Source organism: Simochromis diagramma, unplaced genomic scaffold, assembly GCF_900408965.1.
Source record: "Simochromis diagramma unplaced genomic scaffold, fSimDia1.1 OVJJ01000816.1, whole genome shotgun sequence".
In the NCBI taxonomy this organism is placed as follows: Eukaryota; Metazoa; Chordata; class Actinopteri; order Cichliformes; family Cichlidae; genus Simochromis; species Simochromis diagramma.
In genome coordinates, this window is record NW_024386908.1 from 15,887,282 (window position 1) to 15,914,834 (window position 27,553).

Sequence of the window (27,553 nt, forward strand, 5' to 3'; positions counted from 1 at the left end):
GACAATCTAAATTTTATTTCTTTGATCTCTCATGCCTGACTAAAACATGTTTGTCCTATAGCAGACACCGTAGCTAGGGTGATGCACCTGAACTGGAAGGGGTAAGACAACAGAACCCAGTTGACTGCAATCTGCAATCTACTAACATCTAGTGGTGAAAAATGTCACACACTGTAACGTTTAATTTCAGAATCAGAAAGACTATTTATCCCCAAGGGGCAATTAGGACTTAGAAGCTAGATCCATCTTTTTTCTGGGGGTTTTCGTTTCAATTAAAAGTAGAAAATGCAACTTTATGACGGAACCAAAATCTTTATCGTGGTTTAAAGTGCTACACTGACTTTTTTGTGGTTTGGTTTGACGCAGCGCCTGCTATGTGTCGATATCTTCTTCATGTCCAAAAATAACCCTGCATGCTGCATAATGGTGTGGATGGATGGATGTACAAGGCTCTTTATGACTTCCTCTGTGGATCAGGTTCATTGTCAGAAGGGATTGAGGTGGATGATTGGGCAGGCGGATGACTGGATGGGCAGGAAACTGGATAGGCCGACCCAACTGTAGTCATAACAAGCTACGAAAGAGAGCAAAAGAGAGAGGGGAGGAGAGAGTGGCTGCAGATGGCTGAGTCAGCAGTCCTACGTCCATCCATCCATCCACCACTGCCACCCCTCCTCCTCCACCTCTCCTGTCTGTGTGTCCATCTCACTGTGGCCTCCATTTGACTGTTAAATCACCCACTCAGCACAACAACAGAGAGAGAGAGAGAGAGGCAGACGGGGAAACGGGGGAGAATGGCACATCAGCATCTGAAGCACGGCCGAGAAACACCGCAAAGGGAAAGAAGAGAGAGTGTTGGCATGTGTGGTTCCATTCAGCGCGAGTGTGTGTGTGCTGGTGGATGTCATGTTGAGGCTCGTAGACAGGATTTCAGTGAGTGTATGAGTTGAAGATGGGAGATGGGAGCAGCCATGTGCAAACTGTCGGATAAAGTTGGACAGCACGTGAGAAAGAAGTCGACAGGTAGGATCATGGGACTAAAGACACACACACCTGCACGCGCGAGGCTCGTGTAGGGTTGTGTTGGGGTGAATAATGTTTGTTTGATTACAAGAAGTGACTATGAACAACCCTCCTCCTCGGTTCTATTTGTTTTAATGGTGCATTTGGGTTGTAGCCAGTTGTAGCTAGCTTGGTGTGTGTGTGTGTGTGTGTGTGTGTGTGTGTGTGTGTGTGTGTGCCACTTAATTTAAAGTTATAACAAAAGTTGGGCACCACAGGGAAGAAGATATGACTTCAGTGGCTACATTTAGTCTGCAGCTAACTTGTTTTCATGTTGATTTAGCCTTAAATATTTTTATATATTCCTGTGTCATGAGAACAAATCTGTAAACATTGCTTAATAAGCTCTGTTGTGAGGCAAAGACTGTTTTTAAAATGGGTTTTTATGTCCAATCACAAAAGTTGAAAGCCCTAAAATGATTGACTTAGTGATTAAAAAGATGAGGAAATCTATATTTTCGTTGTTGGAACAAAATTTTCATGTTTTCTTTGATAAATGGATAAAAAGATGATTCATCTCTTACTAATTGCTTAATTTCTATCAAATGACTGGAGTTTTAAAGCTGTAGCAAACAGTTTGTCTGAATTAAATATGTTTTTAGTTGCTTTGGTGATTGATGTGTTAGAATCTGTAAGCTGTCTACAATTAGATAACTGCATTAATGAGATCATGTTTATTCCTTAAAATATAAGAATGGTACATGAACACTGGAGGATCAGATGAGCTCATTCAGCCAAGCTGAAGCTTCAAAGCTGCTGCTCAGTGTTTTTGTCCCATGATTCTCAAACTTTTTCAGTTCATGGAAACATTTTTGTTTCTAAAGCTTCTCACGTTGTGGCGATAGGACCATCCTGTAGGATAGGCTCCAGCCTGCCACCCTGAATGTGATGAGTGGAAGAACATGGATAAGTGGATGGTTGTTTGATTTTAAGCCAAACTTATTTCTCTAATTAAGAAAAAACACTTCTATAATCAAAGAAATTATGCTGTATTTGTGAGCCACCACTAGTTTGCAAAGAAGATGAATTTGACTCAATCAGTATCATCCAGAAAATGTCATTTTAAAATTTTCCTACAGGCTTTGCTCATCTGAAGTATCCTTTATGAATGTGGAGCCCGAATCTTGCTCACTGACTTTTTGTTTTTATTTAATGGTAATTTGGAAAAGAAATTGTCATATTTAATTCCTCTTTATTTGCATTTCAATGTTAAAACATAGTTTAATCTCACCGGATTTTATTCTGAAACCTCTCCCTCCTCCATGTCATCATTTGCATGTTGTTGTTTTCCATTTGCAGAAGAAGAACCTCAACCGACACGCTGCCCTTATCAAAAGAGCATTTGCATATACGTTACAGAAACTTTTTTCCGTATGCATATCTGCTCCTTACTGCTAACCCTATCATTTATACTTTTATTACCAGTGAATGAATCTATAATCAGGTCATTTCTCTGCAGGTTGCAAGTACGCGTGCCACACTGCATGTCGGGACAAAGTGGTACTGGACTGCCATCCTCCAGTGTTGCCCGTCAGCCAGGACCAGCTCAACAACAACAACACGCCGCTCCATGTGAGTACACAAAACACTCTGACTGGGATTTCTCGCTTTTGTTTTCCAGTCAGCTCAGTCTAATCCAACTCACGAGAATCTCTTTGTGTGTAACTGTGGTCCAATTATCCACAAATATGTACTACAGTGTGGTTTTTAAAAAAAAAAAAAAAAATGATGGTGAAATAGTGTTTAAGGGGAACCACACACTTCAGTGACCTCCCCTCTGTGCTGTCTGATGATTAGAGATTAGTGTTTTATTGTTAGCCAGTAACAGCAGTTAGTTTTATTATTATTATGTGATCTGTTATTCTTTCCGAAATCTTCTTTGTCTGTGGAAACAAAAACTACATACATTTATTTGTTATACTAGAGGAGTCTAAAAAGTCTCCTGCGTTGTAAAACCCAGGTTATTTTAAATTTTATTTTAAATTTCGGTTTATTTGTAATGCTGTTGATCACCTCTGGATTGTGCTGTAGGCTCATTTTTTAGCTGGTGCAGTTTGCCGTTTCCCACTTTTGAGCTATCCACACACACAGTACAAGAGAAAAAAGGAAGCTAACAGTTTATTTCATTATCTTTTGTCGAATGGTGTTAATGCAGTGCTGTGCCTCGTTACCTGGCAGTACAGGCAGAGTAAGACACGCAGATTACAGGCATGACAGGAAAATATTTACTCTTTCATCTTCAGAGAGATGCCCTCTACCAAAGGATAACAACCAAATATTAGTTTGAAAAACATTTATTTAAAACTAAAATGGGCACAAATATATATTTTCAAAATGTCACCGTAGTTACCAAAGTTAGGATATTATTGCTTCAGCAGCCAAAACTTTAAGCACAACCTGTAACAAATTATCTTAAAAAAAGTAGAAATAAACTTAAAATGACACAAAAAGACAAACACTGACTGTACGACTTCATAAATCCCTAAAATAAAGTAGATCAATTATTTTATAGTTTTTCAGTCACTGATCAGACAAAACAAACGTTCTGACATAAATATAGGTTTTAAGAAACTTTGTTTTGTAAGTGCTTTGCTACTTGTTCTCTAATGTGTGCCTTTCTCCTATTTTTGTATATCGCTCTCTTGGTTTTATTTCTGTTTCTCCTGTCTGCTGTCTGTTTATATTTTATTCCAGCACAGTTGGTGTGGAGCACCCACAATTTCATTATACATTTACAATAACAATAAAGGGCTATTCTATTCTAGTCTAGTCTAGTCTATTCTATTCTATTCTATTCTATTCTATTCTATTCTAGTCTATTCCTAAAGTGCATTTTTCAAGCCCAGTTCATGAAGTGATTAGTTAATTAGCTGATAATGTGATGGATGTGGTATAAAATGATATTTATCTGAGCTGGAAAACATGTTGGAGTCTGTTTTTGATTGTTTTTGACACTCGCACACACCCATCATGCATCACTCACCAAGAATGGTGTGTGTGTGTGTGTGTGTGTGTGTGCATGTGTGTGTGCATGTGTGTGTGCCTGTGTGTAATTCGTAGAAGACAGCTGGGTGTGCAGGAGGCCTGGTTCATGTAAAGTGTTTTTGCAGACCACATGAGGCTGTAGTGCAACACCATACAACTGTATCTCTGTACGCCTTCAATAACTTTAACTGTGTGTGTGTGTGTGTGTGTGTGTGTGTGTGTGTTAGCACAGCCAGCTAGAGTTATTTCCTTCATAGGAAACAGTTACAGGATGTGTGACACTGGCAAAAAGAGAGAGATCAGCGTGCAAACACTCACATGTTCGACTCACAACACTTCTATTAAAATAAATAAACCACTCGTCTTTCTCCGGTCAACAGTCACATTCCGTTTTATACAATGGAGTTAAAACCCTCCCATTATTGTATTCATGCACTAATCCACATTTTAGTGGATAAATATTTATATATGCACAGATAAGTTAATGATGAGTCAGCAAATGAACAGAACACAGAGAGGAACTGTGATATAACAGCACTAAAAGTTAGTTTTTAAATGTGTTTTAAGTGTAATAATCAATGAAATCTTCTTCCTGAATCCATAAAAAGGGGTCCTATTGGGCTTTTTCTTCTTTTGTGATATAATATATCTAATGTACAAGTAATCCCTGTGAACAAACAGCTTGGACTTTAGATTGCTCTAAATGTTCAGATTCAGATATTTTTCTCTATGTTTGGCTACTGTGTGAATCATGCAAAGCTGCTCTAGGATAGTCAAAAATAGAAGTATGGCTGGCTCTAAGTCCCACCCTGATGAAAGATGGCTGGGAATTAAATGGAAGTAATGTGATGCTTCTGGATTTTGAGTTTTTCTCTTGTTGAGTTTTTGATCCGTCTATCCCTCCATACATACAACCATTCCCAAGCCAGTCAAGAGGCTTAATCTCTCTATCTTGTCATGGCTGTTTTCCTGGCATCTTCCCAGTAGGAGATGCTCACTGGTATCCACGATTGAGTTCTTTTGGAATGGAAACATTTCCGTAAGGTGACCATCACCGTCAAACTTGGCTCTCTCTTCACCACAACGGATTGGTGTGCCTACATCACTGCTGATGCCACACTGATCCATCGATCCATCACTCACCTGCTCCAGTCTCCCTTCACTGGTGAACAAGAGCGTGAGATACTCAAACTCGTCCACCGATCCCAGCAAACATTTAGACGTGGAATAACCAATCTGCTGCTGGTGGTAGTTTCAAAATAAAAGTTGCGCTGATGTCGGAGACAGAACCTCAACATTGTTTCGAGCTGCTTATTGACGGTAGCACACAGACCTTTGTTAGGCCTTTTAGCAGGAAAGCTGACACTGCAAAGATACCTCAGACTCCGCCCTCTCACTCTAGGGCTCATTTCTGATCCCACTGATTACACGGTCAATCCAGCACATCACAAGGTTCATGCTGCTGACATCAGGGATGATAGATAAGACAAAGTATAAGATAATATCCTCCATTATATCCTCTTTAGATTCCCATCATGTTCTTGATCAAACCAACGTCACACCTCACTGCTTACATCCCATCTGGCAGTGACGTTGTTGTAAACTCCACTGAGTTTCTAAGAGTGGTTTTGGCTCTCGTGTTCATCAACACTGGTGTGGGTTTATTCTTCGAGGAGGAGGAGGATTGGCTCAGCATAATTTCAAACCAATGCTGAGCACATTTGCACTCTAATAGTGCTGAGTAATGCTGAGTAAAGAGCTTTTGTGGGCTTTTAGGTGTCAGTTATTAAAAATACATTTCTGGTGTGGTTGTGGTGTGTGTGGCCACAGATGTGTAGCAGACATGCATGTGTTTTCAGTTAAACGGGTTGTATGTGTGCTGAGTCACTGATTGATAATGAGCATGTACTTTTCTTTTAATAATACATTTAAAATTCCCTTTTTTTTTTTTGTTGTTTTTGAAAACGTGTCAAAAATGCAATGTTGCCTGTAAGGTTTTTTTAAGACAGCTGAATCATGTGAGAGAGCGACTGTCTGTCTGAGGTCTGTGGCCGAGACGTCGGCTACAAACCGAATGCCTGAGATAACTGCGTGATATGCCGCCGTAAGGCAGTCGTGAGCGCTCGTGTTTTAGAGAAAGTAGTGAAGTCTGAGTGTGTCTTTGTGTGTGTGATCAAGTCAGTTGTGGATTGTGAACCTGCAGTCATTTCTCCGTCATTTCAGGTCCATCCATGCATTTTCCTAACCACAAACAGCCATTCACAGGCACACTACAGCCAATTTAGACTCACCAATTCCTCCTAAAGTCCAAAGACTGTATGAGGAAGCCACAGAGAACTCACACAGACACACTGAGAGACTGCAAGCTACACACAGAAGTCTGATTTCAAGCCCTGTTTTCTAAATTTTCGCCTTTTTAAGTGTCAGAAAGAAGGATTATCTTATCCAGGTTAAACTCATTGGCTAATGGCTTTCAAGGCAGTTTTCTTTATATAGTGCCAAATCACGATCCAATAACAGAGAGAAAACCCAACAAGCAAGCACTTGGTGACAGCAGGAAGGAAAAACTCCCAGGAAATCTGCATTATGGATGAACTGGAGACAGTTAGCTTTTAGAACACAATGACAAAAATGAATTATAGTGGTCCAGCCTAGAAGTAATAAATGTATGAACTAATTTTACAGCATCATTCTGAGACAGGATATTTCTAATTTCTGAGATATTTCTCAAATGACAGAAAGCAGACCTTCATATTTGTTTAATATGCACGTTGAAGGACACATCCGGGTCAGAAAGAATTCCAAGATTTCTCACAGTCTTACTGAAGGACAAGGTAAAGCCGCAAGGCGTAAGCATCCGGTTAGACTCCATGTTTCTAAGATTTTTAGGTCTGACTACAATAACCTCCGTTTTATCTAAATGTAAAAGCAGGAAATTAGAGGCCAAGTATTTATGCCTTTAAGAAACACCTGCAGTGAAAATCGTTATCTTATCTCACTGTCACTTGTTATCCATCATTTAGAGCTGGTTTGTAACACCCTGGACAGCTGAATGCAAACATAGTTACAGGTACAGAAAAACAGCCACCTACTTGTATGTACGTATGCTATACCTTTTGCGTTGTACTACCACACAGCTGCAGTTGTCGTGAATCATGTCTGTTAGAGCTGCTGATTGGCTCTTTGGGGGCAGGAATAAAACAGCCCTCCCAGATTAGATTTCTATTCCGGGTTCTCGCTCTTGTAATGTTTATTGGAGTTGGAAGTGTAGATGTATGTGGATGCCTGTCAGCAATAGCTGAGCTACACACACAAACCCACATACACACACCTGTGTTAGTTATCACAGTGACAGTGATCTCACACAGCAGCCAGCCAGTGTTTGGAGGCATTTACTCAAGAGTGTAATACTAGCGTCCCGTGAGAACAGCGTATCAAGAAGTAGGTCAGCAGGCATCAAAAACAGTGCAAACACCGCACGCGAAACTCAAACAGCTTGAGAGGAAACACTCGAAGTTTAATGTTAAACTACTGAGTGTTTAATTAGGTAAACGGTCAATTCAATAAGCTAATTCTTCTAGTGTGTTTTACTCTATGTAGTATACTTTGTACATAGTACAATTTACTCTTTACTCATTGATTTCTTTTCTTATTGAGTTTTCTTATCAATTTCTTTTTGTTGTATCTTATTTTTATGTCTTTTTATTTTCTATTTTTATTGTTTTTGATAATATCTCTAATTTAGTTTTACTGATTCACTTTATAATCCTTGTACTGCTGTAACAAGGAAATCTCCCAAGTATGGGATTAATAAAGCTAATATCTATAAACGATAGAAGTAAAAACTGTCACTATGTGCTTTTTTTCTGTACAGTAGATTAACGTATGTCCTAAATTACCTCTAGTCATAACAGAACTCTTAACAGACAATAAATATTGACCAACCACAACAAGTTATTTTTTCCCCCTTGAGGCCTAAAAATGGTTCTTCTTTCTTTTTTTATGTATCTTTAGTTATTCTTGGACCTCTTTCTGCGATCCTTTATCACACTTTCCAATACAAATGTCATTTATTTTGAAAATTATTACTTATATTCTCCTGCATTTGATTTTTATTCAGTAAAACTTTTGCAGAAACCTCTGCGGGTTTGCGTTCCAGTCAACTGCAGGGGCGTCAAAACTTTAGTTATTTTTGAAACTGACAAAAGATACAAGCCCAGTTATTGCTTTAAACTTTAGTAACCGGAGATAACATTTACATAACCTCCTCTGGAGAGGCCGTACAATATGTGTACCAGTTATAGTCCTGCCATGTGATAGGTTTAGCTGAAGGGGGAGACAGTTAATGAGTGATGGGGAGAAAGAGGGAATCAGGTCTATTTCCTCTGTGCTGGGAAAGACAAACATGGGCAGACGAGAGGAAACCAAGACGGCACAGGGAAGGAGACTGATCTTTGGCTCTAATGGAGCCTCTTTAACACCACCCAGTCAGTGGAGGATGATTTATTGGGGCCTGATGTCACATTAACTGCCGCGTTGGGTTTTCAGGAAAATAGCCGGAGTTACTGTAAAGACCATTAATGATAGGGAACACTGATTTCTTATCATTACCTTCAGCTTTTCCTCCAGTGCTGCTGTCCCTGATCATTACTGGTGACTCCCACTGACTTAATAAAATAACCACAAACAAAGCAGAAAGAAAAATGATTGCTAAATTTCATAGTATACTGTACAATTAGCAGATGCGTAGTGGCTCAGACACAATATGGCACTGTATGGAAAAACAGATTTTCTGGCCCTGAAGTGAGTCCCAGCAGTTAACAGCTGTTTACAGATCATGAAGCCGACATTTAGAGGAGCTGGAAACCGTGGGAAATATTTCTGCACACAGGAGGAGGACTTCCAGAGTTAAGTGAAAGTTGCGTCAGGGCCAGGGGTGTCAAACTCCTTTTAGTGTCTGAGCCACATGAAGCTCAATTCGATCTCAAGTGTGCCAGAAAAGTAGAACCACCTACCCAACTCTACCGAAAACTCTCAGCAAAAGAAGGTATTTTTTTTGTTTTGTTTTGTTTAATTAATTGTATAAAAAGCCTAAATCCTCAAGGTGCTTCATATTATAAGGTAAAGACAGAACCTCCCAAAACACTGCAAAGATCATTTAGCAGGCTGCATGTTAGACACCATGTCTGGTCTCTAGGGGTGTGAAATAGTATGAGGCGATTAGCATTGCTGCAGATGACTTCTTGCCCACTTGTGTTTACAAAATTGTTTTATTTCATCCACACAGAAAAGTTTTCCAGCATGAACAATCTCTTTAAGGTCACGCCAGCACATCTCAGTAGGATTTTAGTCCATTCTAAATCCTTAATTTTGCTGTTTTTGAACCACTCCGAAGTGGACTTGCTGGTGTGTTTTGGATCCTTGTCCTGCTGGACTAGCTGAGGGTGCTTGAGCTTCAGGGCATGAACTGATGGTGAGAGATTTTCCTCCAGGATTTTCTGTTAGAGAGCAGAATTCATGGTTTCATGACCATCACACTACCACCACCATGGTTCACTGGAGTATTTGCAACCCTTCCCAGACTCATGGATGTCAGTGACTTTCAGCTTTTTCAGCTGTCTCTTTAGATCATGGCTTCATGTGTTGGTCTGCTTCACTTTGTCACACGGGTTCTATTTAAGTGATTTTTGGATTCAACAGTGTAGTTTGTATTTACTCGGCCTGTCTTTGCCTAATATTAAAATTAGTTTGATGAACTGAAACAAGTGTGACAAATATGCAAAAGCAAAGAAAACAGGAAGGGGCAAACACTTTCACAGCACTGTAGTCCTCGCCACAACGTCACAAAGTCAGAGTTAACAGTGAGAAAGAGCATGAATCTCAGTGTGCAAATATTTATTTGAAAGGTTTTTATATTGTAACTCAGTAGGAAGGAGAGCGGGAACAGAACTCAAGGTAATGGTTTTAAAGTTAGGAAGGCAACTTTAAAAAAGAAAAGAAGGAATTTTAATGGGTTTTCCCTCTGAGTTTTATGGTTGCTCATTAACAGCTATATGCTAGAGCCGGGGTGAGGTCACATTAAAGTAAATACACACAAACACACACACACAAGCCAAACCAGTGGAGAGCAGCTGTAAAATCAGCATGGGAAAAGGTTTCTGCTCTTTTTTTCTACATTGTTCCTCCCAGAGTTTATTCTGCTGCTTAATTTGGGGCTTTATTCTGTTTCTGTCTGTCTTTTGTCAGTTGAACTTTAACCTGAAACACAGCAGTGTTTGAAATCCTATTTTATGCTTTGACCTTGACGGCTCTTACTACTGTCTTGGTGTATTGGCACATTTTGTGAACATTATCCTGCCTGTAGTCAGGACAAAACTAAACTATAGTTCAGTGTTGCCGACTTCAGATACTAGTTGGAGCGAGATTCACAGAAATTGGTTAACAGCTTAATACTTTTAAAGGATGAAATGTGTAGCAGGTGAGACCTGTAGATCCTGACCATTCCTGTGTCTGTGTCAGGGATAATTAAGGATCCTGCAGATCTGCAGATGTAAAGCTCCTCTGGCAGAGTCCAAAAATAAAATATAAATATATAGATCTGGAAATGAGCGGTTCTCTTTTCAGTAACACAGCCTTCCTGACTGGTTGATGAGTCCCCAACCTGTTGGTGCGCAGTTGCTTGAGGTTGCTGTCATTCGCTAGGAGAAATTGGTTCAAAAGAGGTATATGGTGCTGCCCTAAAAAACTTTGATTGCCCTAGTTACCCGTAGTTTTGTGAAAAACACTGGCTTTTCTGCAAAAAGTAGCTGATCAGTAGTGAAACTGTAAAAACTACAAACAGTCATTGTTTGGTTGTGCGCTAATGCACAACTTTTACACAAGAATTTTCTGTTTCTGCACTCCAAATGTCATGTAAACTACAGGCAAGTCTAGCAGTGCTAACAAACAAAAGCAATTTCAGGGAGGTTATTGATGCAGCATCCTTTCTGTGACTTATTCTAGTGACAGCCTCCAGCAACCACCTGTCAGCCACTTGGGGATACACATTTTCCCCAGTAACCAGTGGTTACCATAATCATTTAGAGGAAAGACTTCCACAAACAGCTGTAAACAAAAAAAATGAATTTCAGGTAACATATTTTGGACACTTGAATTATAAAACACTCTCTGCATTAATCTAAATTGCCAAAGAGTTTGTCTTCAACTTGTAGAAGTAAATGAGATAAAACTATATGAAATATAATTTGACAGAAGTGTAAGTATTCACGTATCTGCTGATTGAAGGATTCTGTGATGCAAGTGAACCTTTTCTGGCTCTCGTACTAAAGACACTTTGTTATATTTTAGTCCAAACCAATAGACAAATGTTGGTACTGTTTTGCAGATATGGAAGAGTATATGTGACACGATCTTCAAAAATCCTAATATGCAATTCAATTCAACATTTGTAGTATGAGCAGAGGATTTAAACTTGCAGCATTTCCAAACTGTTTTATGACTTTTATGAGTTCCTAAAAAGCTGAGTCTGTCGACTGTGGAGACGTTTTCATTAACAGACAGTGCCAAACAATTTTATGTAGACAGCAGACGACTGAGAAACTGTAACCGTTTTTCATTTGAAGTGTGTGTTTGTGTGTTTCTGGACATAAATAAACAGTTGCTCAACAGTTGTGATGTTTCTTGGTATGGAAAAATGTTAAACTGACATATTCACTGTGGCACCAAAATGTGGAAACTCAGCAGAAGCTGCTGGGGTGGGACACACACAAACACATGTGGATAAAGCTCATAACTACAACAACTAAATCATCTGAGACAGAAAAAAAAGAAGTTATTCAGAGTTATTCTAGACGTTTCACCTCCACACAACCTTTCAGCAGAGCTAAAACAGCACACACACCTTTTTTACTGCAGTATTATCACTTAAGATAAAGGTCAGAGTATGCAGACTTCATTCTTTTTCTTAAGAAAATAAAATACCACTAAAACTGTTAAATTTTAATAGCTACTTCATTTTATGTTATTGACTCACTGTTGAACAAGGAGTTCAAAACATGAGCGGAGCACGCTTTAGTGTGTGGTGCCCATGGCCCATAGTCTGGACACCTCACACAATCACAGACCGCATAAATACGGATGTAGCAACCATGATGTCACTCGCTGGTGAGCAAAGTCGTGTTGTGAAGCCTCAAGATGAGAGTTTTCATCGTCGCCATCTTTCGGAACTGGGCATGACAATCACTGGGAACAAATTGCCAGTCAAAAAAACGTTAGCTGCCGAGCATAAATGATAATCGTCTTTACGGACACTTAGAATACCTCAATTTACAGAATGGATTTAATGCCCTGTGTTAAAAATGGAGAAATGATAACTTTAGCAACTGTTTAAGATTATTTTTGTCAATCATCTGAAGGTTAAAACTTAGACGAGTCTTTATGTAGTGAAAAAAACAGTTTCAAAATCAGAAAGCTAGAAATAGCTAAAGCCCAGTTACCGCTATAAAATGTGCACTTGTCTACAAAAAGTTGGGTCGTTTAAGCACTTTTGGACATTTGTGTAGATTCTCTATACACAGGCTTTTTTGCCAATGCCACCCCTTTGTATCTAATGTGGCCAACACAAACAACAGGGAAGGAAGCACGTTGAACTACGGTTCACGTTCATGTTCAAAGTAAAACAGGAAGTAAACTCAGAGAGACGAAGACAAACACTAAGCTAAACGTGATGGCAGAGACACAAAGCAGGAGAAACTAGAAAAACAACGATAAACCGGCACAAAAATATAAAGAATAATATAAATAAAACACGTGTGAGGCCTTCACTCGCATGCTCGCTCCCTAAATCTGCACTCGGATATCAGGAATATAAGAAGCCCGTGTCTCCAATGACATTTTGTTTCATGCTTGAATCGGGATTTACTGTGTAAATCAGACAGGATTAAGAGTTGGATTGTTGCACGGAGGCAAGCTGCTTTACCCTGTTTGTAGTCTTAGACTAGACTAAGCCGACTGTCTCCCTGGCTGCAGATTCACAGTTAGCGTACGGATACCAGGGAACTATCACAGCTGTCTTCTAAATCACTGAAAAAGGAGGAATAAACATCCAAAACTTGTTTACTGTTACATTAAACCTCTGAAACAGTATTTTAAACCTTGTTGGGGTATCGTGGCAGTCCAGATGAAGCCAAATCATTTAAGTGCAGCATTGAAACAAAACGTCAAAAAAGTATTTTCATCATGCAAAGCTGAAATTTTCCTCCTTTTTTTCTTGTAAGCAGTTGTTCAATCAGTTAAAAACATAGCTGCTTCAGTGTTTCTTCTCCAGGCCAATGAAAGACTTGAATTTCAGGATATCCCTCAGCCACCCCGTCCTTATCTCACATCTGGATTCATGCAGTTGTCCCTGTAAACAAACATCATCACAATCCATCTTATCGTCCCACTCTTCCTCTTCGTGTATCTTTCCTAATCTTCCCTTTTCTCGGCTCCTCTCCTCTAATCAGACAACTATTGTGTTAAAGAAAACACAGACGGATCTGAAGGCTTACCTGGAAACAGATTGAGACAAGGAGATGGAGGCAGAGCCTGAGAAAAGGGCAAACCTGTTGAGATAAAATATGTTTGCATAATAAGCAACTGCCATTTCAGCTGGAAGAATGAGGCAGGCAGGGAGATGCAGGCAAGCGTGAAGACGTTAATCAAAGTCGAAAAACTTCAAAGAATCATACATTTGAACAACTGTAGGACTTAAAAATGAAATGACAGATACTGCAAACCTGTGTCGGATGAAGAATCCATAGATTCGACAAATCAATCCTTCGAATCACATCAGCTCATTCTGAATCACATTTGACAAATTATACATTGTTTGGAAGCACAAACCCTTCAGATTCAAACAATATAAACATTTTAATGATGCTAATCCTGCAGGGACAATTGTCCCTTAATTTGTAATGGAAGTGCGTACACAGCAAAATGGCAGCTTCCTTCAGTTTCTGTCTTCTATTGGGGTCACACACGTCCTGAATCGCTGAGCTCTGGATACCATTTTCATTATCCTACAAACACAAAACAAATTATAATGGTGGTTTGTGAAATACTCAGGACATTTAATATTTCTATACACATATTTTACATTTTTTAAATTATACTGAGCACAAATTTTCATCAGTACTGATTTCTGTCCAAGTGAACCTTTAACACGTGACAAAGACATCGGGAGGCTGGAGGAGTCTGTGGTGGCATGAATCAAGTTGTTGCTTTTCCATTTATCCGATTGGGGAGCTTGGAGCAGACTGGGCGTTATTCCAACTATCATAGGCGAGGTACACTGTGGACAGGTCATCCATAACAGCGGTATTGCTGCTCATATTAAATATCAGTAACAACTGCGCTGTGATTGGTCTGGTTTAGCTGTAAGGGAAGGTGTCAGTTAAGTGTAGGGTGCAAATCTGTTAGCGATCAAAGGGATTGAAAGGAAGTTTTTGTGTAGTATTTAGAAAGAAATCACTTAGAGACAGGCAGCAACCTCCAGCAAGCACTCACCAACCAGTTGGGGAATATTCACTAACCGGTCTCTAGGCCTCTGTTACTGAGGCCTGTGGTTGAGAAAAACATCTGGTTTTGGGTTAAAATAAAAAAAACTTACAACAGTTTTTCATAGCTCATTTTTCTTGGAAGTATTTTTTAAATTCACAATTCTTAACTAACAAGTTTACAGAAAACCATCTCTCACTTATTTTTTGTAAGAATTGCTCTAATTGTTTTACATTTAAGGATAAGGGGTTTATTTTTAATGGTTGCTACTAATATTTTATTTGACCTTTTTTTTCAGCCAAAGGTGATGCAAAGAAAATCAGTCTAAAAACGATGATGAGGGTTTTAGATCAATAAACACAGAGACAAAGAAACTCAGGGACAGTATGGAGGCAGTGGGGGGTGAACTGTGGCAGCCAGCGTCGCTCTGTAATCTTTGTGGATTGTGCAGGATTAACTCCACAGTCGGATACTGGTCTGACAGACAAAGCTCCCCCATCATCAGCTGCCTGTTGCAGAAACAGGACACCAGTCGACAGCTTAGAGACCCAACAACAGACGAGTCCCAGAGATTTCATTCATATTTGCCTCCCAGCGTGTCCTGACATGGCCAACTGTGCAGCTCATGCATTTTAGACCAAGTTAAAGAGAACACCAGCTGAGCCCCGCGCTGCTCTGTGGGGACTGTTTCTGGTAATGCATCTCAGAGAGCTTTTAAAAGATGCGCAAAGGTGGCAAATTACAAATAACATGCTTTTCTTATAAATAAAAATCTCTGCTTTTAGTGGTTTCAACCCTTATGCAAGTGATCTTTTCAAAGTGATTTCCATCCATGAAAAAGCCCAAACTACCCAACCCTAACATATAAACTGCTTTTTTTATAATGTTGCTTGGCCACTCTGATCTAATTCCAGGGGTGTCAAATATTGCTGTTTTATCCAAGCTGCAGGCATCACAGTCTGTCCTTTGGCGTTGGTGTCATCAAGTTTAAACGCACAGGCTAAGCTCATCTTTCAGTGTGCAGGGTGTGTGCTGTTCTGATCCAAACCATTATCTGTTTCTATACCGAACCAGGTCATGAAAATCTAACCCACAGCAAGACAAAATAAAAATGAAAACGTGACGGGACATTAACCACAACCCATTCAAACTCTGTTACTGACACAGCCACCAAAGGACGCTGCTTGTGGTTTGCTTTTTCTCTTATCCTGCAGATAAAACTTGTTTTGACAGTGAATCCATCCTCTTGTTACCCCGTGTTATGTTTGCGACTAACAGAGCACTGACCTTTTTTCCCTTTTCAAGCTATTATTTGAATAGAAAGCAAGAGCTCAGCGTGCCTCTCTATGTGCTGCTTCTGCTTACGTGTTTAATGTCAGTTTTGGGATTCTTTCTTTTGTCGGGCATCCAAGCAGACAAGTACACAAGACAGGTAAAGAAGAAAGTGAAGGCAGGGTGGAGACGAGCATCATGGGTGATTGGTGCCAGAATAATAAGAATCACTTTATTTGTATGACACTTTTCAAAACACACAGTTACCTGCTTCACAGTTTGAATACAAGTCATGGGTTAAAAATAAGTGTACATGCTCGAGCATACACACATTCATCTAAACAGACACGCACACAAATGCACGAAAATCTATCTTAACCTAAGTTCTGCTCACGTTTGTTAACCTGTGAACCGTGACTTGTAGTGAGCCCGATGAGCTAACGTGTCACTGGTGTTGTGATTATTGCTTCATTCAGTGTTTGGCTGCATCTTCCTGTGTGTCTCAGTGTCTCAGCCCTCTGTTTGTCCCTCAGTCTGCCTGCAGTGTATAAATAGGTCATCTTCTTCCTTATCACTCCTTCTTGTGTATGTTCGTGTCCCTCTTTACAGCCTCCCTTTGCTCCTGTGTTTTTGTGGGTGATTCTCAGCCTTTTTTCTATGTCTGGATTTCTGTTTTACCAAATAATTTAGATCTAATGATAAATATACTCATCATGTTTTGGGTTTCATGCTTTTGAACACAGTCTTTAAATCAGCCATTAAATGTCTCACTTTTCTTATTCTTTTCTCTAAACTTCGAACCATTGGGTCCTCTCTGCATTACCAACTGTACTCTGTGACCACTTTACATGGCTGTAGACTTTGACCTTTTATCCTCATCTCTTCTCTCTACAGCACTCTCTTTAACTCACCTGTGTATTTAGAAATTACATTAAAGTGGTTCCCACTGGTTTATAAGGTTGAGCCTGCAGCTTTTAAATACGGTGCCAGGATGTTTTAACTCGGGAACAAGGTTGTTAGAATTGGAAGTGTCCAAAAAGTCGGCTTCCCAGCAGATTTCTTTATCTTATCTTGAAGATGAAGCTGATGTTTTAATGTTCATCCAGTGGAGAGTTACAAAAAAACTACAGAATTACCAACGTTTGATAGTGTCAGCCTAGAATGAACCCAACCCAAGCCCAACACTCTATTAAGAGAGGCCCGCAGCTATTTTATCACAAAATAAACCCCAGTTTTATCTTGTGCGTGTGCGCAGAAGTCAGGGGCAGAGCATCAAGGGGTAAACTGAAGCCCATTGGAAGTAATTTTTCTGCTCAGTTTGTGGGCGTTTCAAAGGAAAACACAGATCTGCATCAGGGTGGAACTCAACGTCAGACTCCTGAGTGTGTTGGTGTGTGTTTGTTTGCGCTTATCTGTCCTTATCCAGGCGAACGATCTCAAACCAAGATGCCAACGGGCCGAGAGGAGAGTGCACTGTAAATGACCCACATTCAGCATTCATAGAGGCCACACAGAGCAGCGGCACGGTGACCCTCCTGCCAGCAAAAAGGAAGATATGCTGTTAATCGACCAAACTCAGATTAAAACAACAGACAGAGAAAGTGGGGAAAAGAAGAGAAAAAGGCATTTAAAGTAAACAGAAGCGTCGTTGTTAGTGTGATCATTTAAAAAACCCCTGAATATAGCCAAATTCTAAAACTAAACAATGAATGCAAGATTATATTCGTTCATTTATTTATATGAAAAGTCTGAGTGGAGGTTATTATTTTAATCTGAGTGCCTTCTGACGTCTGTGGGAAGGAGGGATGGTGAAAAGGCAGGAGAAAGATTGTGTTGGCAAAGTCAGAACTTCTTATCGTACCGATGAATCTCCTCCTATTGAATTAAACTGTGTGTGTGTGTGCGTGTTGGACTTGTGACTCTCACAGATCTCTTATTATGCTGCTGCTGCTGAAAAGCGGCTTCTTTCCGAAGTCTGGCTTTTAAACCTTCTGTTTTTCCTTATCGTGTTAGATGTGAAGTCATTTAATTTAATATCCAGCTCAAAAATATTATTTTTTATGAAAGCTCTGTTTCCTGTGATTGAACCAATGCTATTACAGCTGCCAGCAGCATGAAAATGTTGTGATTTGTGCTGTATTAATGCTCACTTAGTGCTTACGTGTAAGGAAGAGTTCATATCGTCGGAGAGCAGCTGTGTGGTTTTTAAGCTATTGCACAGTTCACATGCACAGACTGTATAAAAAGATGGATGTTGTTATGCGCAGTCCATGTTCTTTCTCAGATAATTCAATTAATAATACCTCCAAAAAATGCAAAAATAGTCAACAGGTCCAGTCACCCACCATCCAGCTGTAATGAAGGTGGCAACAACTATTGGTCTTTAATTGAACTGAAAAGTTAGACTAAGCTTGTGATTTTACTGAAGGTGCCTGAAGCTGATGGGAATGTCATTTTTGCAGATATTTGATGAAAACTGAGTAATTAACTGGATGAAAGATGGCACTACTTGACAGCTCTGAGGAGATTTCCTTGAAAAATACATGTCATATTTGCTGGAGTCAGTACAATGAGATGTGTATTTGAATACCATGGTACTCAATACCACGTAGAGTACCGTAGAACACTGTTTAGCTACAACTAGCATAGTCTGAACTTGAAGCAAATAAGCAAAAGTGTCTCAGTTTTTAGTGTCTTCCCTTCATGTCCCTTCCCAGCCTGACCTGCGTTAACCTTGCTGTGTGGTTCGGATCATCCAGCTGCAGTGTAATCTACACGGCTGCTGTGTTTCAGTTTAAGCCTGCATCCCTCCTCTCGCTGTGTGTCAGTGATTATGTGATACACCGAGGCAGCGTGTGATCCTCCAGCAGCATTCCTCCGCTCTTTGATCACGAGACTCTCGGTGTTTTGTCTGTCAGGATGAAGAGCTGTGGCTGCAGGGGAAAACACACACGCATGCACACAGAAGAGGCTGGGAAACACTGAAATCCACACAAAAATATACTCAGTCTTCTCATATGTATATGCTCTATGGATGATAGTCGTGAAGTGTGCCTTACACTAAAGCTTTCATACATTTGTGAATTAGTTTCACAGTCCCTGAGGCAGCACTGAGTTTGGCTGGATATTTAACACCTTTTGACACCAAAGCAAAAAGTACCGGGAAGGCCTCACGCTATGCCACATTAATGTTAACTGTCCGGCACCCTTAAGTTGTGAATCTTCTTCCTTGCCTTCCTTTTATGTAAGACGTTTGCACCTTGAGGCTTTGGCTTGATTATATCCTGTATTTTACCAGTTTGAGCACTCCCAGACCACAGTGGAAAACCTTTAACACAAACCCTTCCTTCTTCAGGATATTGAAGTGCACTTTTGACTCACTGCAGATCTGAGCTACTTTTCTACCTGCATGTGGGGCTTTTCTCATCATCGTGGCACATAGAGTTGCAATTAGATTCACAAAATCTTTAAAATGCTCAGCCTGCCCTTTGGTCTCATGACCACATAACTTTTATTTTTTTGGATTTATCCCTTTCATAAGTCTCAATGTGCTCCTGGGCAACTCCTAGGTGAGGTATTTCAGGCATGTGCAACTGAGTGGTGGCCCGGGGCCAGACCCAGGACACCCCGTAGAGATCACTGGAAGGATAATTTATAGGATTAATAACCCTAAACTTTAAAATCTCAGATGGGTTTCAGCATGATTTCTGTCACGTTAAAACAAAACCTGCACACTCTCCTTAAAGAGGCTTTTTAAAATTAAAATAAGAATTTATGTAAATACTTAATTTACATAAAAATATGAGGCTTTTGTGTCACTCCTGCCTTTTAAATTTTGGGGATATAAATTAAACGTGTTAGTCTTTGATCTAGCAGTGATTTTGCCCTTTTACAGAAGTTCTCTTGTTTTACAGCAGACACGCCCACCCCCTTTAAAACTCACAGTGCCTTTAAATTAGGAAACAGCTACACACCCACCACCTGCCCAAAAATAATCAATAAGCACACACCTGGACGTTTGTGCAAATAACAGGTACTTGCACAAGGTGACGACATCTTCACTCAATGAGGTCATGGGAACTTTTAACACTCCTCTCTCTTCATTTGTCTTTGTCTCTTTCCACCTTGGTTTTCTAAATATGACATACTCTTCACAGTTTGACCTATCACCTTCATCTACCTGCTGGTGCCCTGATTTCTAGCCTATGTACCAACGATCGTGCACCCTGTGAAGTCAACATTAGCAGTCAGTACCCATGCTATATTGTTCTGTACATTAGACGCAAAGGAATCCTTACTTTCCCCAGGCTCCCATGGCTATGCACATTCAATATCCAGTTTTCTGGAAGTTTTTTTTCCGGTTCAGGAAGTTGTGCTGATCTGCTTCCAAATTCCTGTCAACAGCCGTTAACCTACACTTCCACAGTATTTTATAGTGCTGCTTGCTGGCAATGGAATCAATGCAGTTAAAGTTGTTGAACAGTTCTTGTTTTGTTTTCAGCAGCGAACCCATGTGCCTCAAGGCTAACGCAGAGGCCCATGTTCAAGGCAAACCCCAAGGCAATTTACTGTGAGTTTTTCTGGTCTATGAGGCTAAAAATCCTAAAGAATTTAACATAAGAATATATATAATATTATGTAATATAATATAATATACCATTTAAAAAAAAACGTAGCATTTTGTTGACCCGTCCATCCTCTCCAACCTCCTCCCTAAGGCTTGGATTGTACTCAGGTGTAGATGCCATGAAACCACTAGAAGGCGCTATCATTTCAACGTAAATGTGCTGTTTGTGGTATAAGCTGCTTGCCAAAACTCTGAGTTTATACCACCGTCATCTGGCATTGTGATTTTAACTGTCAAGGGATCAAGTGACAGCTACTCAAATGTACAAGCAAACCTTTGCTATTTCGATGAAAAGCCTTCAGTTCACCTTTGATCTTCTGGTGCTGCTTTCTATCTCAGCACCCAGGATACATGTGGGATGTGGGTACTGGGTGAAGCAGGGGTCTGCAAGAGCCTGCTCCTACTTTGGAACTGGATTAATGTTTAACTTGACATTCAGCTGCACAACAGACTTTCTCATCTTATCTTTGGAGTCATGGAGTTAAAAAAAAAAAGCAGTTTTCTGTATGAAACATGCAAATACAAAAGCCAAGCCTCTGCTCCAGTTACATGCTATCAACTACAGTAACAGCTTGATAAAATGGGTAATTAACCTTTTGCTGTAGATGTTTCTGCTCTAGTTCAAAAAACAAAACGGGAAGACATTAAAGAAAAGTAAAAGCATCTAGAAGAGAAAACATAAAATCAAGACTTTAAACTGTGTTTTAAACCAGATTTAAAGGAAATATGTGATTCTGCAACATAAGCAGCACTTCCTTGAACAGTTATTATTAAGTTAATATTTATCTATACGTTTTTAAAAAGCTTTACATGCTTTACATTCAGACTCAAAGTCATGTGAATACATGAAAACAGAAAAAGGTAGCAGTGTTAAATGAATGTAACATGTGGAATTTGGTTGCATGGAAAGAATATTGAAGTTAATTCATCAAAGCACATGCATGAAAGAAACTTCAGAGTAGATTTAGACTTTGAGCAACATATAAAGAAGAGCTGTCCATCCCAGATTCTTCCAAATAAGATCTAAAATGAAATGGATGCTCTGAAGAACCAACCTGGAGAAAGTAATTCATGCTTTTATTTACTCTAGACACATCTCTAGTAGGTACATCTCACCTATCCTGGCTTTTCTTCATTGGCTCCCTGTGTGAACTGACCCAGTTTATCTGAAGGTTTTCATACTTTTAAATAAGTCTGTGTCTGGCCACAAGCCATGCAGAGGCTTAGATCCTCAGGTGGGGTCCTGCTATTCAAAAGGATAAAATTTTAAATCTGAGGATGACAGATTTATTAATTATGTTGGAAATAGCATATTTTGTTCTCTCTCTCTTTTTTTTTTTTAAACTTTCTTTGACATTATTCTGTTATATATTTGGCCCTAATATGTAACTGTCTCTCAAAGCATTTCATAAACGCTGGTTTTAATATAAATGTAATTATTACTGTTGCTTACTTTTGAATTAATGCAGAGACGGTGAATACCTCAAATACTTCCTGACTAGTTCTGTAGGCTGTATGTAATGTATGTAGTGTAACTACGCCTGCAGTGCTGCAGATCATCCATCTCACAGACCAGCTGATAGCACTCCTCCACCAAAACCTCTCTGCTTCATCTTGTCCATGATTATATAACTGTAACCTTTCATTCACGTCATGTATGAACATAGAAACCAGTTTAACAGGCCACTGTACACACGCAACAAATTATATTTCTCTTTCTCTCATTAATTTTTCAACACTTACATGAACTAAACATTAAATTGCTGAGAGGATGCATTTCTTTATGAAGGGTTTAGCATGGATTTAACTTGACGGCCAGAAAGGAGTACATAATCCTCTAACTTATCTAGTAATTGGTTTGACCCAGTAGTAGAGGCAGTATTATGCATGCTGCATAATAACAGCTGAATTCCCAGTTTGACTCCCAATCTGTTGGATTTTTAGCACATGCCACTTCCTCATTTCCTGTCAATGCGCACTGCGCAATCTAAACAAAATTGCCAAAAATATATTATAAACGTATCGGGAAATCTAATATATGGACAGTTTCATGTTACTGTCATTTGCTGATATTTAAGTATTTTTAAGGTATTTGAGTCCTGGAGAAATTTTTGTCTTGTGTTTTTATTCAGATTGAGTGCCGTGCCCGTTTTGGTGCTGAGGAAAGCTTTAATTTCCTAATCGCTCCACACAGTTACAGTACAGTGACTGTATGTTAGGTAGAAGCTGCCCTTACTCCTGGAATGTCAGTAATGTGTAACCAGACTGGCTCCAGGCCAAAGTGACTGGACAGCAGATTAATACCATTCACCACACGCACACATGCACATAAACAGAGCTCTGTGAGTGTTTGTCCTGGGTGTGGCTTTCAGTTCAACTCTCGTTGTTTTATTCTATTTGTATTATAGTCAACTTTTTGCAAAGTTTTTTTTTTATTGTATTTTTTTTACTTTGTTAATCTTTATTTATACATTTTTTAAAACTTATTTTTCTGTCTAAATAATATAATTTACCCTATTGTACTATTTATTTAATTGTGTTTTTGGCTTGGTTGTGTTTTATGTTTTGACTGCTGTCACACAGGAATTTGACCTAATAAATTCCAGTTGCTAGGGAAAAATGTATTCCCTGGCTGGTTGGCAAGTGGTTTCTGGCCGTTGCTAGGTGTAATTAGATGCAAAGAGGAGTACATTGGTGCTTTACAAACCTCTTTGTGCATTCTGAAGAAAGAAAAAAGGACTTTGATACTTGATATTTTTCTTAAAATGTTGTTTTTTTTTATCTACTTGCCAGAACAAACCACGTTCTGATAGGGTTAAGGATTAAAGGACTTATCACTGATGGTGTTTTAGACCTCACAGGTTTTACCAAATCTCAACGCCTCAGTCTCTTTAGTTTGTTTTTGCTGGGTAGCATATATGAGAAACCAGATCAGGAGCAGACTAAATACAGTGTATTTGTCTTCCTCTAAATGTTATGCATTTATTAACATATATGACTCAATATGGAAATTGCACACCTGCTGTATGATAGTAAAACACTAAATCATCGTATGAGGAAAGAAGTGCGATAAACAATGACATGTAACAAAAATCCTTGATGGCTTTAAATCCCTGAACCTCTAGACCGGCTCGACTAGGCTAAAACACAAGGCCGTTTGATTTGATTCATAAAGGATTAGAACACAAGTTGATCCAAAGTATGTTTTTCTTTATTTACACTCCTTCTGCACCAATACACTGAAGTAAATGGCAGCATGGTGGCAAATCTGCTTATCTGTGTGTATTTGTGTGTGTTTTGGATGATCTCTACAGAATTTGAAAGGTATTTTTGGTTTGGCTGCCCCAGATGTGCCATATTTATTTTTGGTCTCTTCTCTAACTCCGCTGGTTTTAAATTAGAGCCTGTATGTCTAAAAAATCTCCCAGCTGTCCACTGGTTTTTCCCATGTGTGAGCGGGTTAGGCTTGATTTAGTGCAGATGTACTGTAGATTTCAATCTGATGCTTAACCTGCTTTGCTGATGTTTTGCACCTTTATTGCAGCTGGGTGGGCTACAAATGTACAGCATGAAGTTAACAATCTTTAACTCTGCATGCAGCAGAGTTAAAGTACCCAGGAGGTACTCCCCAAAACAGAAGGTACATAGTCCATTAATTGCCCCGCTGCTCCATAATAGTTTCCAGTTGTAGGGTGATGAAAGCAGCTTTAACACCACCCGCTCAAAACATGAGTGAAACTCCATCCATTTAACAAGCACATAAACTCAGCTGTCGGTCAGGTTTCCTTTGAGCGGAACATAATGTATAAAACGATTTTATTCTCTGACATGTTTTATGACGCTGAATGACGGCAGCATACAGGCTGTAGCTTCATTTCTGGTGAAACTCATATTTAATTAAAAACACACAGCCAAAAAGGATGTTATAAATAGCTATACATTAATATTGCTTGCAGGTTATAGCTGTAGAATAAACATGTTCCTACATGTGAACATGGAGAAGTTGTAGGAAAGAGGAAAGAGTTTTATGGTGTAGGGAGCCTGCTGGTTTATAATTTACTTGTGGTCAAGCAAGCAAGCAAAACACTGGTAATCATGTGATGACCGTTCAGTAGATTCCATCCATCCATCCATCCATCCTTTGTCTTCTGCTTATCCAATTCAGGGTCACAAAAGGGAGAGTGGAGCCTAACCTGTACAGGCTACCAGTTTATTACCGGGCAAAAGACAGACAGACAACCATTCACACTCACTTTATACTTAAAATTACAAATGAATCTTTGGACTGTGGGAGAAATGCCAGGAGAGAACCCATGCAGTCACAAAAGGAACATACAGCCTCCACACAGAAAGGCCAGGCTGGATTTGAACCCAGGACCTTCATACAGTGTGGAGGTGCTGAACACTGGACCACAGCATATTGCAACTTCAGATTTATCTGAATTCATAAAAAAGGAAGCCACCAAATATTGATAACTGTTGATAACTGCCTGTGGAATAAACCTACGCTATAGGTATGGTACAACCACAAATCCTTCTAAAATCCTGAGACCATGGAGTAGCTTATAACAATATAAAGTAGAAAAGTCTTTGGTGCACTGTAATTGGACCTTTGTTAGGTTCTGGCTCCAGAAACGAACCTTCAACACTGATTGAACACAGGAACTTTTTTGCTACTTTTATTTTTCAGTGACATTTCAATCCACTCTTTTTGTGAAAGGTTAAATGTCTGGCTCCATCTCTCCACCAAAGACCAAGTCTTATGGTAATACCAAGACACACCCACAGAGCCTTCTCATTTGGGTTTGGCTGATTTTATTCTGAGCCTCTCATTGTCCGGGGCAAACTTTTTCCTGACCCCAAATCACATCTTGCCTCAACAGATTTATACAATTTACATATTACAGTTATTAGTAGAGATAATACTAGAGCAACTTAGTTAGTTAGGATTCTGCCATCATAGTTGTATTTCAAGGAATTTGAAGTGAGAGTAATTGCAATGGAAAACTTAACTGATGTTGAACTGGGTTTAAAAGCTGTCAGGCAGCATCTTCTTGCCTGCAGCCTTATTTCAAGTGAATTAGAAAAAGAGCAGAAGGGATAAATGTCCTTTTAACTAGGATACCTACCCCCTGAGTTTCTAGAACATTCATCACAGGAAAAATCATCTCTGTGGATAATCAGTTAACCCTCTCAAGGCAGGCGTTGCAGATTTGCAACAAGTAAAAGCTAACAACCTGATTACCTCACATACATATTTTATGAGTTTTTTTTACTCAGAAGTACCACTGCAGATATTCTTTTGTGCATTAGCAACAAAAACTTAATTTGAGCCTGAGAGGGTTAAAAGGCTGTAAAGACTGGTTCCACCCAATGACGACTGGCCTTTTATTTCTCCTGCATTTAGATACTAGCTGGTACATGAGAAGCATGCTTAGAAAGCTATTGTTAATTTTCTACCTGTTGATTGAGGTAAGACACAGGGTTTTTCTTATTTATTTTTAGTGTTTAGGTAGATTAACGAGGAAAGGAAAATGTAAAAGCTGCAGATCAGTGCTCCATAACTGACTGACCTCTGACCTTTTTTGTGTTCTTTAGGAATGCAGGTAACTTTATTCTTCTCTGTAAAGGGTTTTTAAGACTTTTTTTTTTTTGCATAGTCTGTGGGTTCACAATGACAGTTTTCCTAGGTGACATTTTCAGGAACAAATGAGAGACTGTAAAAAGACTCTCTATCTTTGCCTTTGGGTATTTTGAATATCAGCAGGTAGTGAAGAGGCTAAAAAAAAATGCAAATTGGAATCTGCTCTCTGTGTTGAAGTATTTTTTAGAAATATGCTGCATCCTTTCACAGATTAACTGTCAACTGTCAAAAAAGGAAAATAAAATAAAAAAAATTACCAAGTGTAGAACAAATATGCTTGTTTTGAAATGCAAGAGAGGGGAGATAATTATATATATATATAAATAATTTTTTTTATTTTGCCAAATTCTTTGATCCGCGCCACTCAAACTGGGCATCGGAGCGCTGATTGGCCAACCTGTTGTATTGGGCGAGGTTTTATTAACTGTCAGGCAGGGGATTGGCTGGCTGGAGTTATCGCACCTAATGGGAGTGGTCTTACTGTAGCCTCGCCTCGCTGTCACACAGACTCATGCATTTAACAGACGGCGTGTGAGTGGAACTTGTGGGATTTCTTCATTAGCACTTTCGAAATTGGTCTATTAGTTATAGTTTCTGACATTTCTGCTTCGTAGCAGCTACTAGCTTCATTTTCTGTTTATAAATGGAGAGGTTTGATTGAGTTGTTTTGACTATGCCGGTGGAGTAAAGCGAGGAGGAGAAGAGGAAGGGAAGAACGGGAGAGAGTTGAGCGGATTTGAAAGAGGAAATCATTCATTGCTGGTCGAACAGCGAAGCCTGCGGACAGAAACAGAGGGAGGTTTGGCCATTTACTGAGGCTGGAGTTTGTTTAGAGCTGATATTTGTTTTCTTTTGGGTGGTTTTTTGATGTGGCCGGTTCTCAGTGGAGAAGTTTTTCCCGCAAATGACGTGGAATAGCACGATGAGCAGTGGCTACAGTAGCTTGGAGGAGGACTCCGAAGAGTACTTTTTCACGGCCAGGACCTCTTTCTTCAAAAAACCCTCCGGAAAAATCACAGAGAAAAAGGTAAAGATTAAGAACACACACACACTCTGTCTACACAAACTCCCTGTAAGCTGCTTTTCCTTATAAAGAAGTTGTTCTGTGTTAGAGAAGCTTTAAAGTCCAGCTGTCTCATTCAGATATGGGCGTCGTTCCGTACTGCATTAAAAAAAATCTCTCAAACCTACATTTCCCTTATTTCTAAGAGATGCTCATATGAAGAAGAAAATAAACAAACAGATTTTTCACTTACGTAGCTTTACTTAAATCCGGCATATAGCCAAAGTAAAACTAAGTAGCCCTTCAAAGTTTATCCACCACTTTTATATTTTATTCACCTGTTGTGTCCCTTTAGCTTAAAGGAGCAGAGACACTTTCAAACCCTGCAATCCTGTGAATTGTTCTTTATGCTGAATTTGTTAGC

The 27,553-nt window shown here is 39.4% G+C and overlaps 1 protein-coding gene across 4 annotated transcripts in view; it reads left to right on the plus strand.

Moving 5' to 3' along the window:
- Nucleotides 1-27,553, plus strand: part of rassf3 (Ras association domain family member 3) — a 69,364-nt gene that overhangs the window by 10,698 nt on the left and 31,113 nt on the right. For 2 of the 4 annotated variants that reach the window (XM_040035688.1, XM_040035689.1), the window contains exon 2: nt 2,522-2,634. In XM_040035688.1, coding sequence (XP_039891622.1) covers nt 2,522-2,634 — 113 coding nt within the window. Of the gene's footprint in view, nt 1,024-2,521; nt 2,635-23,026; nt 27,154-27,553 lie in introns of those variants that run through there. The other 2 variants (XM_040035690.1, XM_040035691.1) reach the window with 2 other exon arrangements.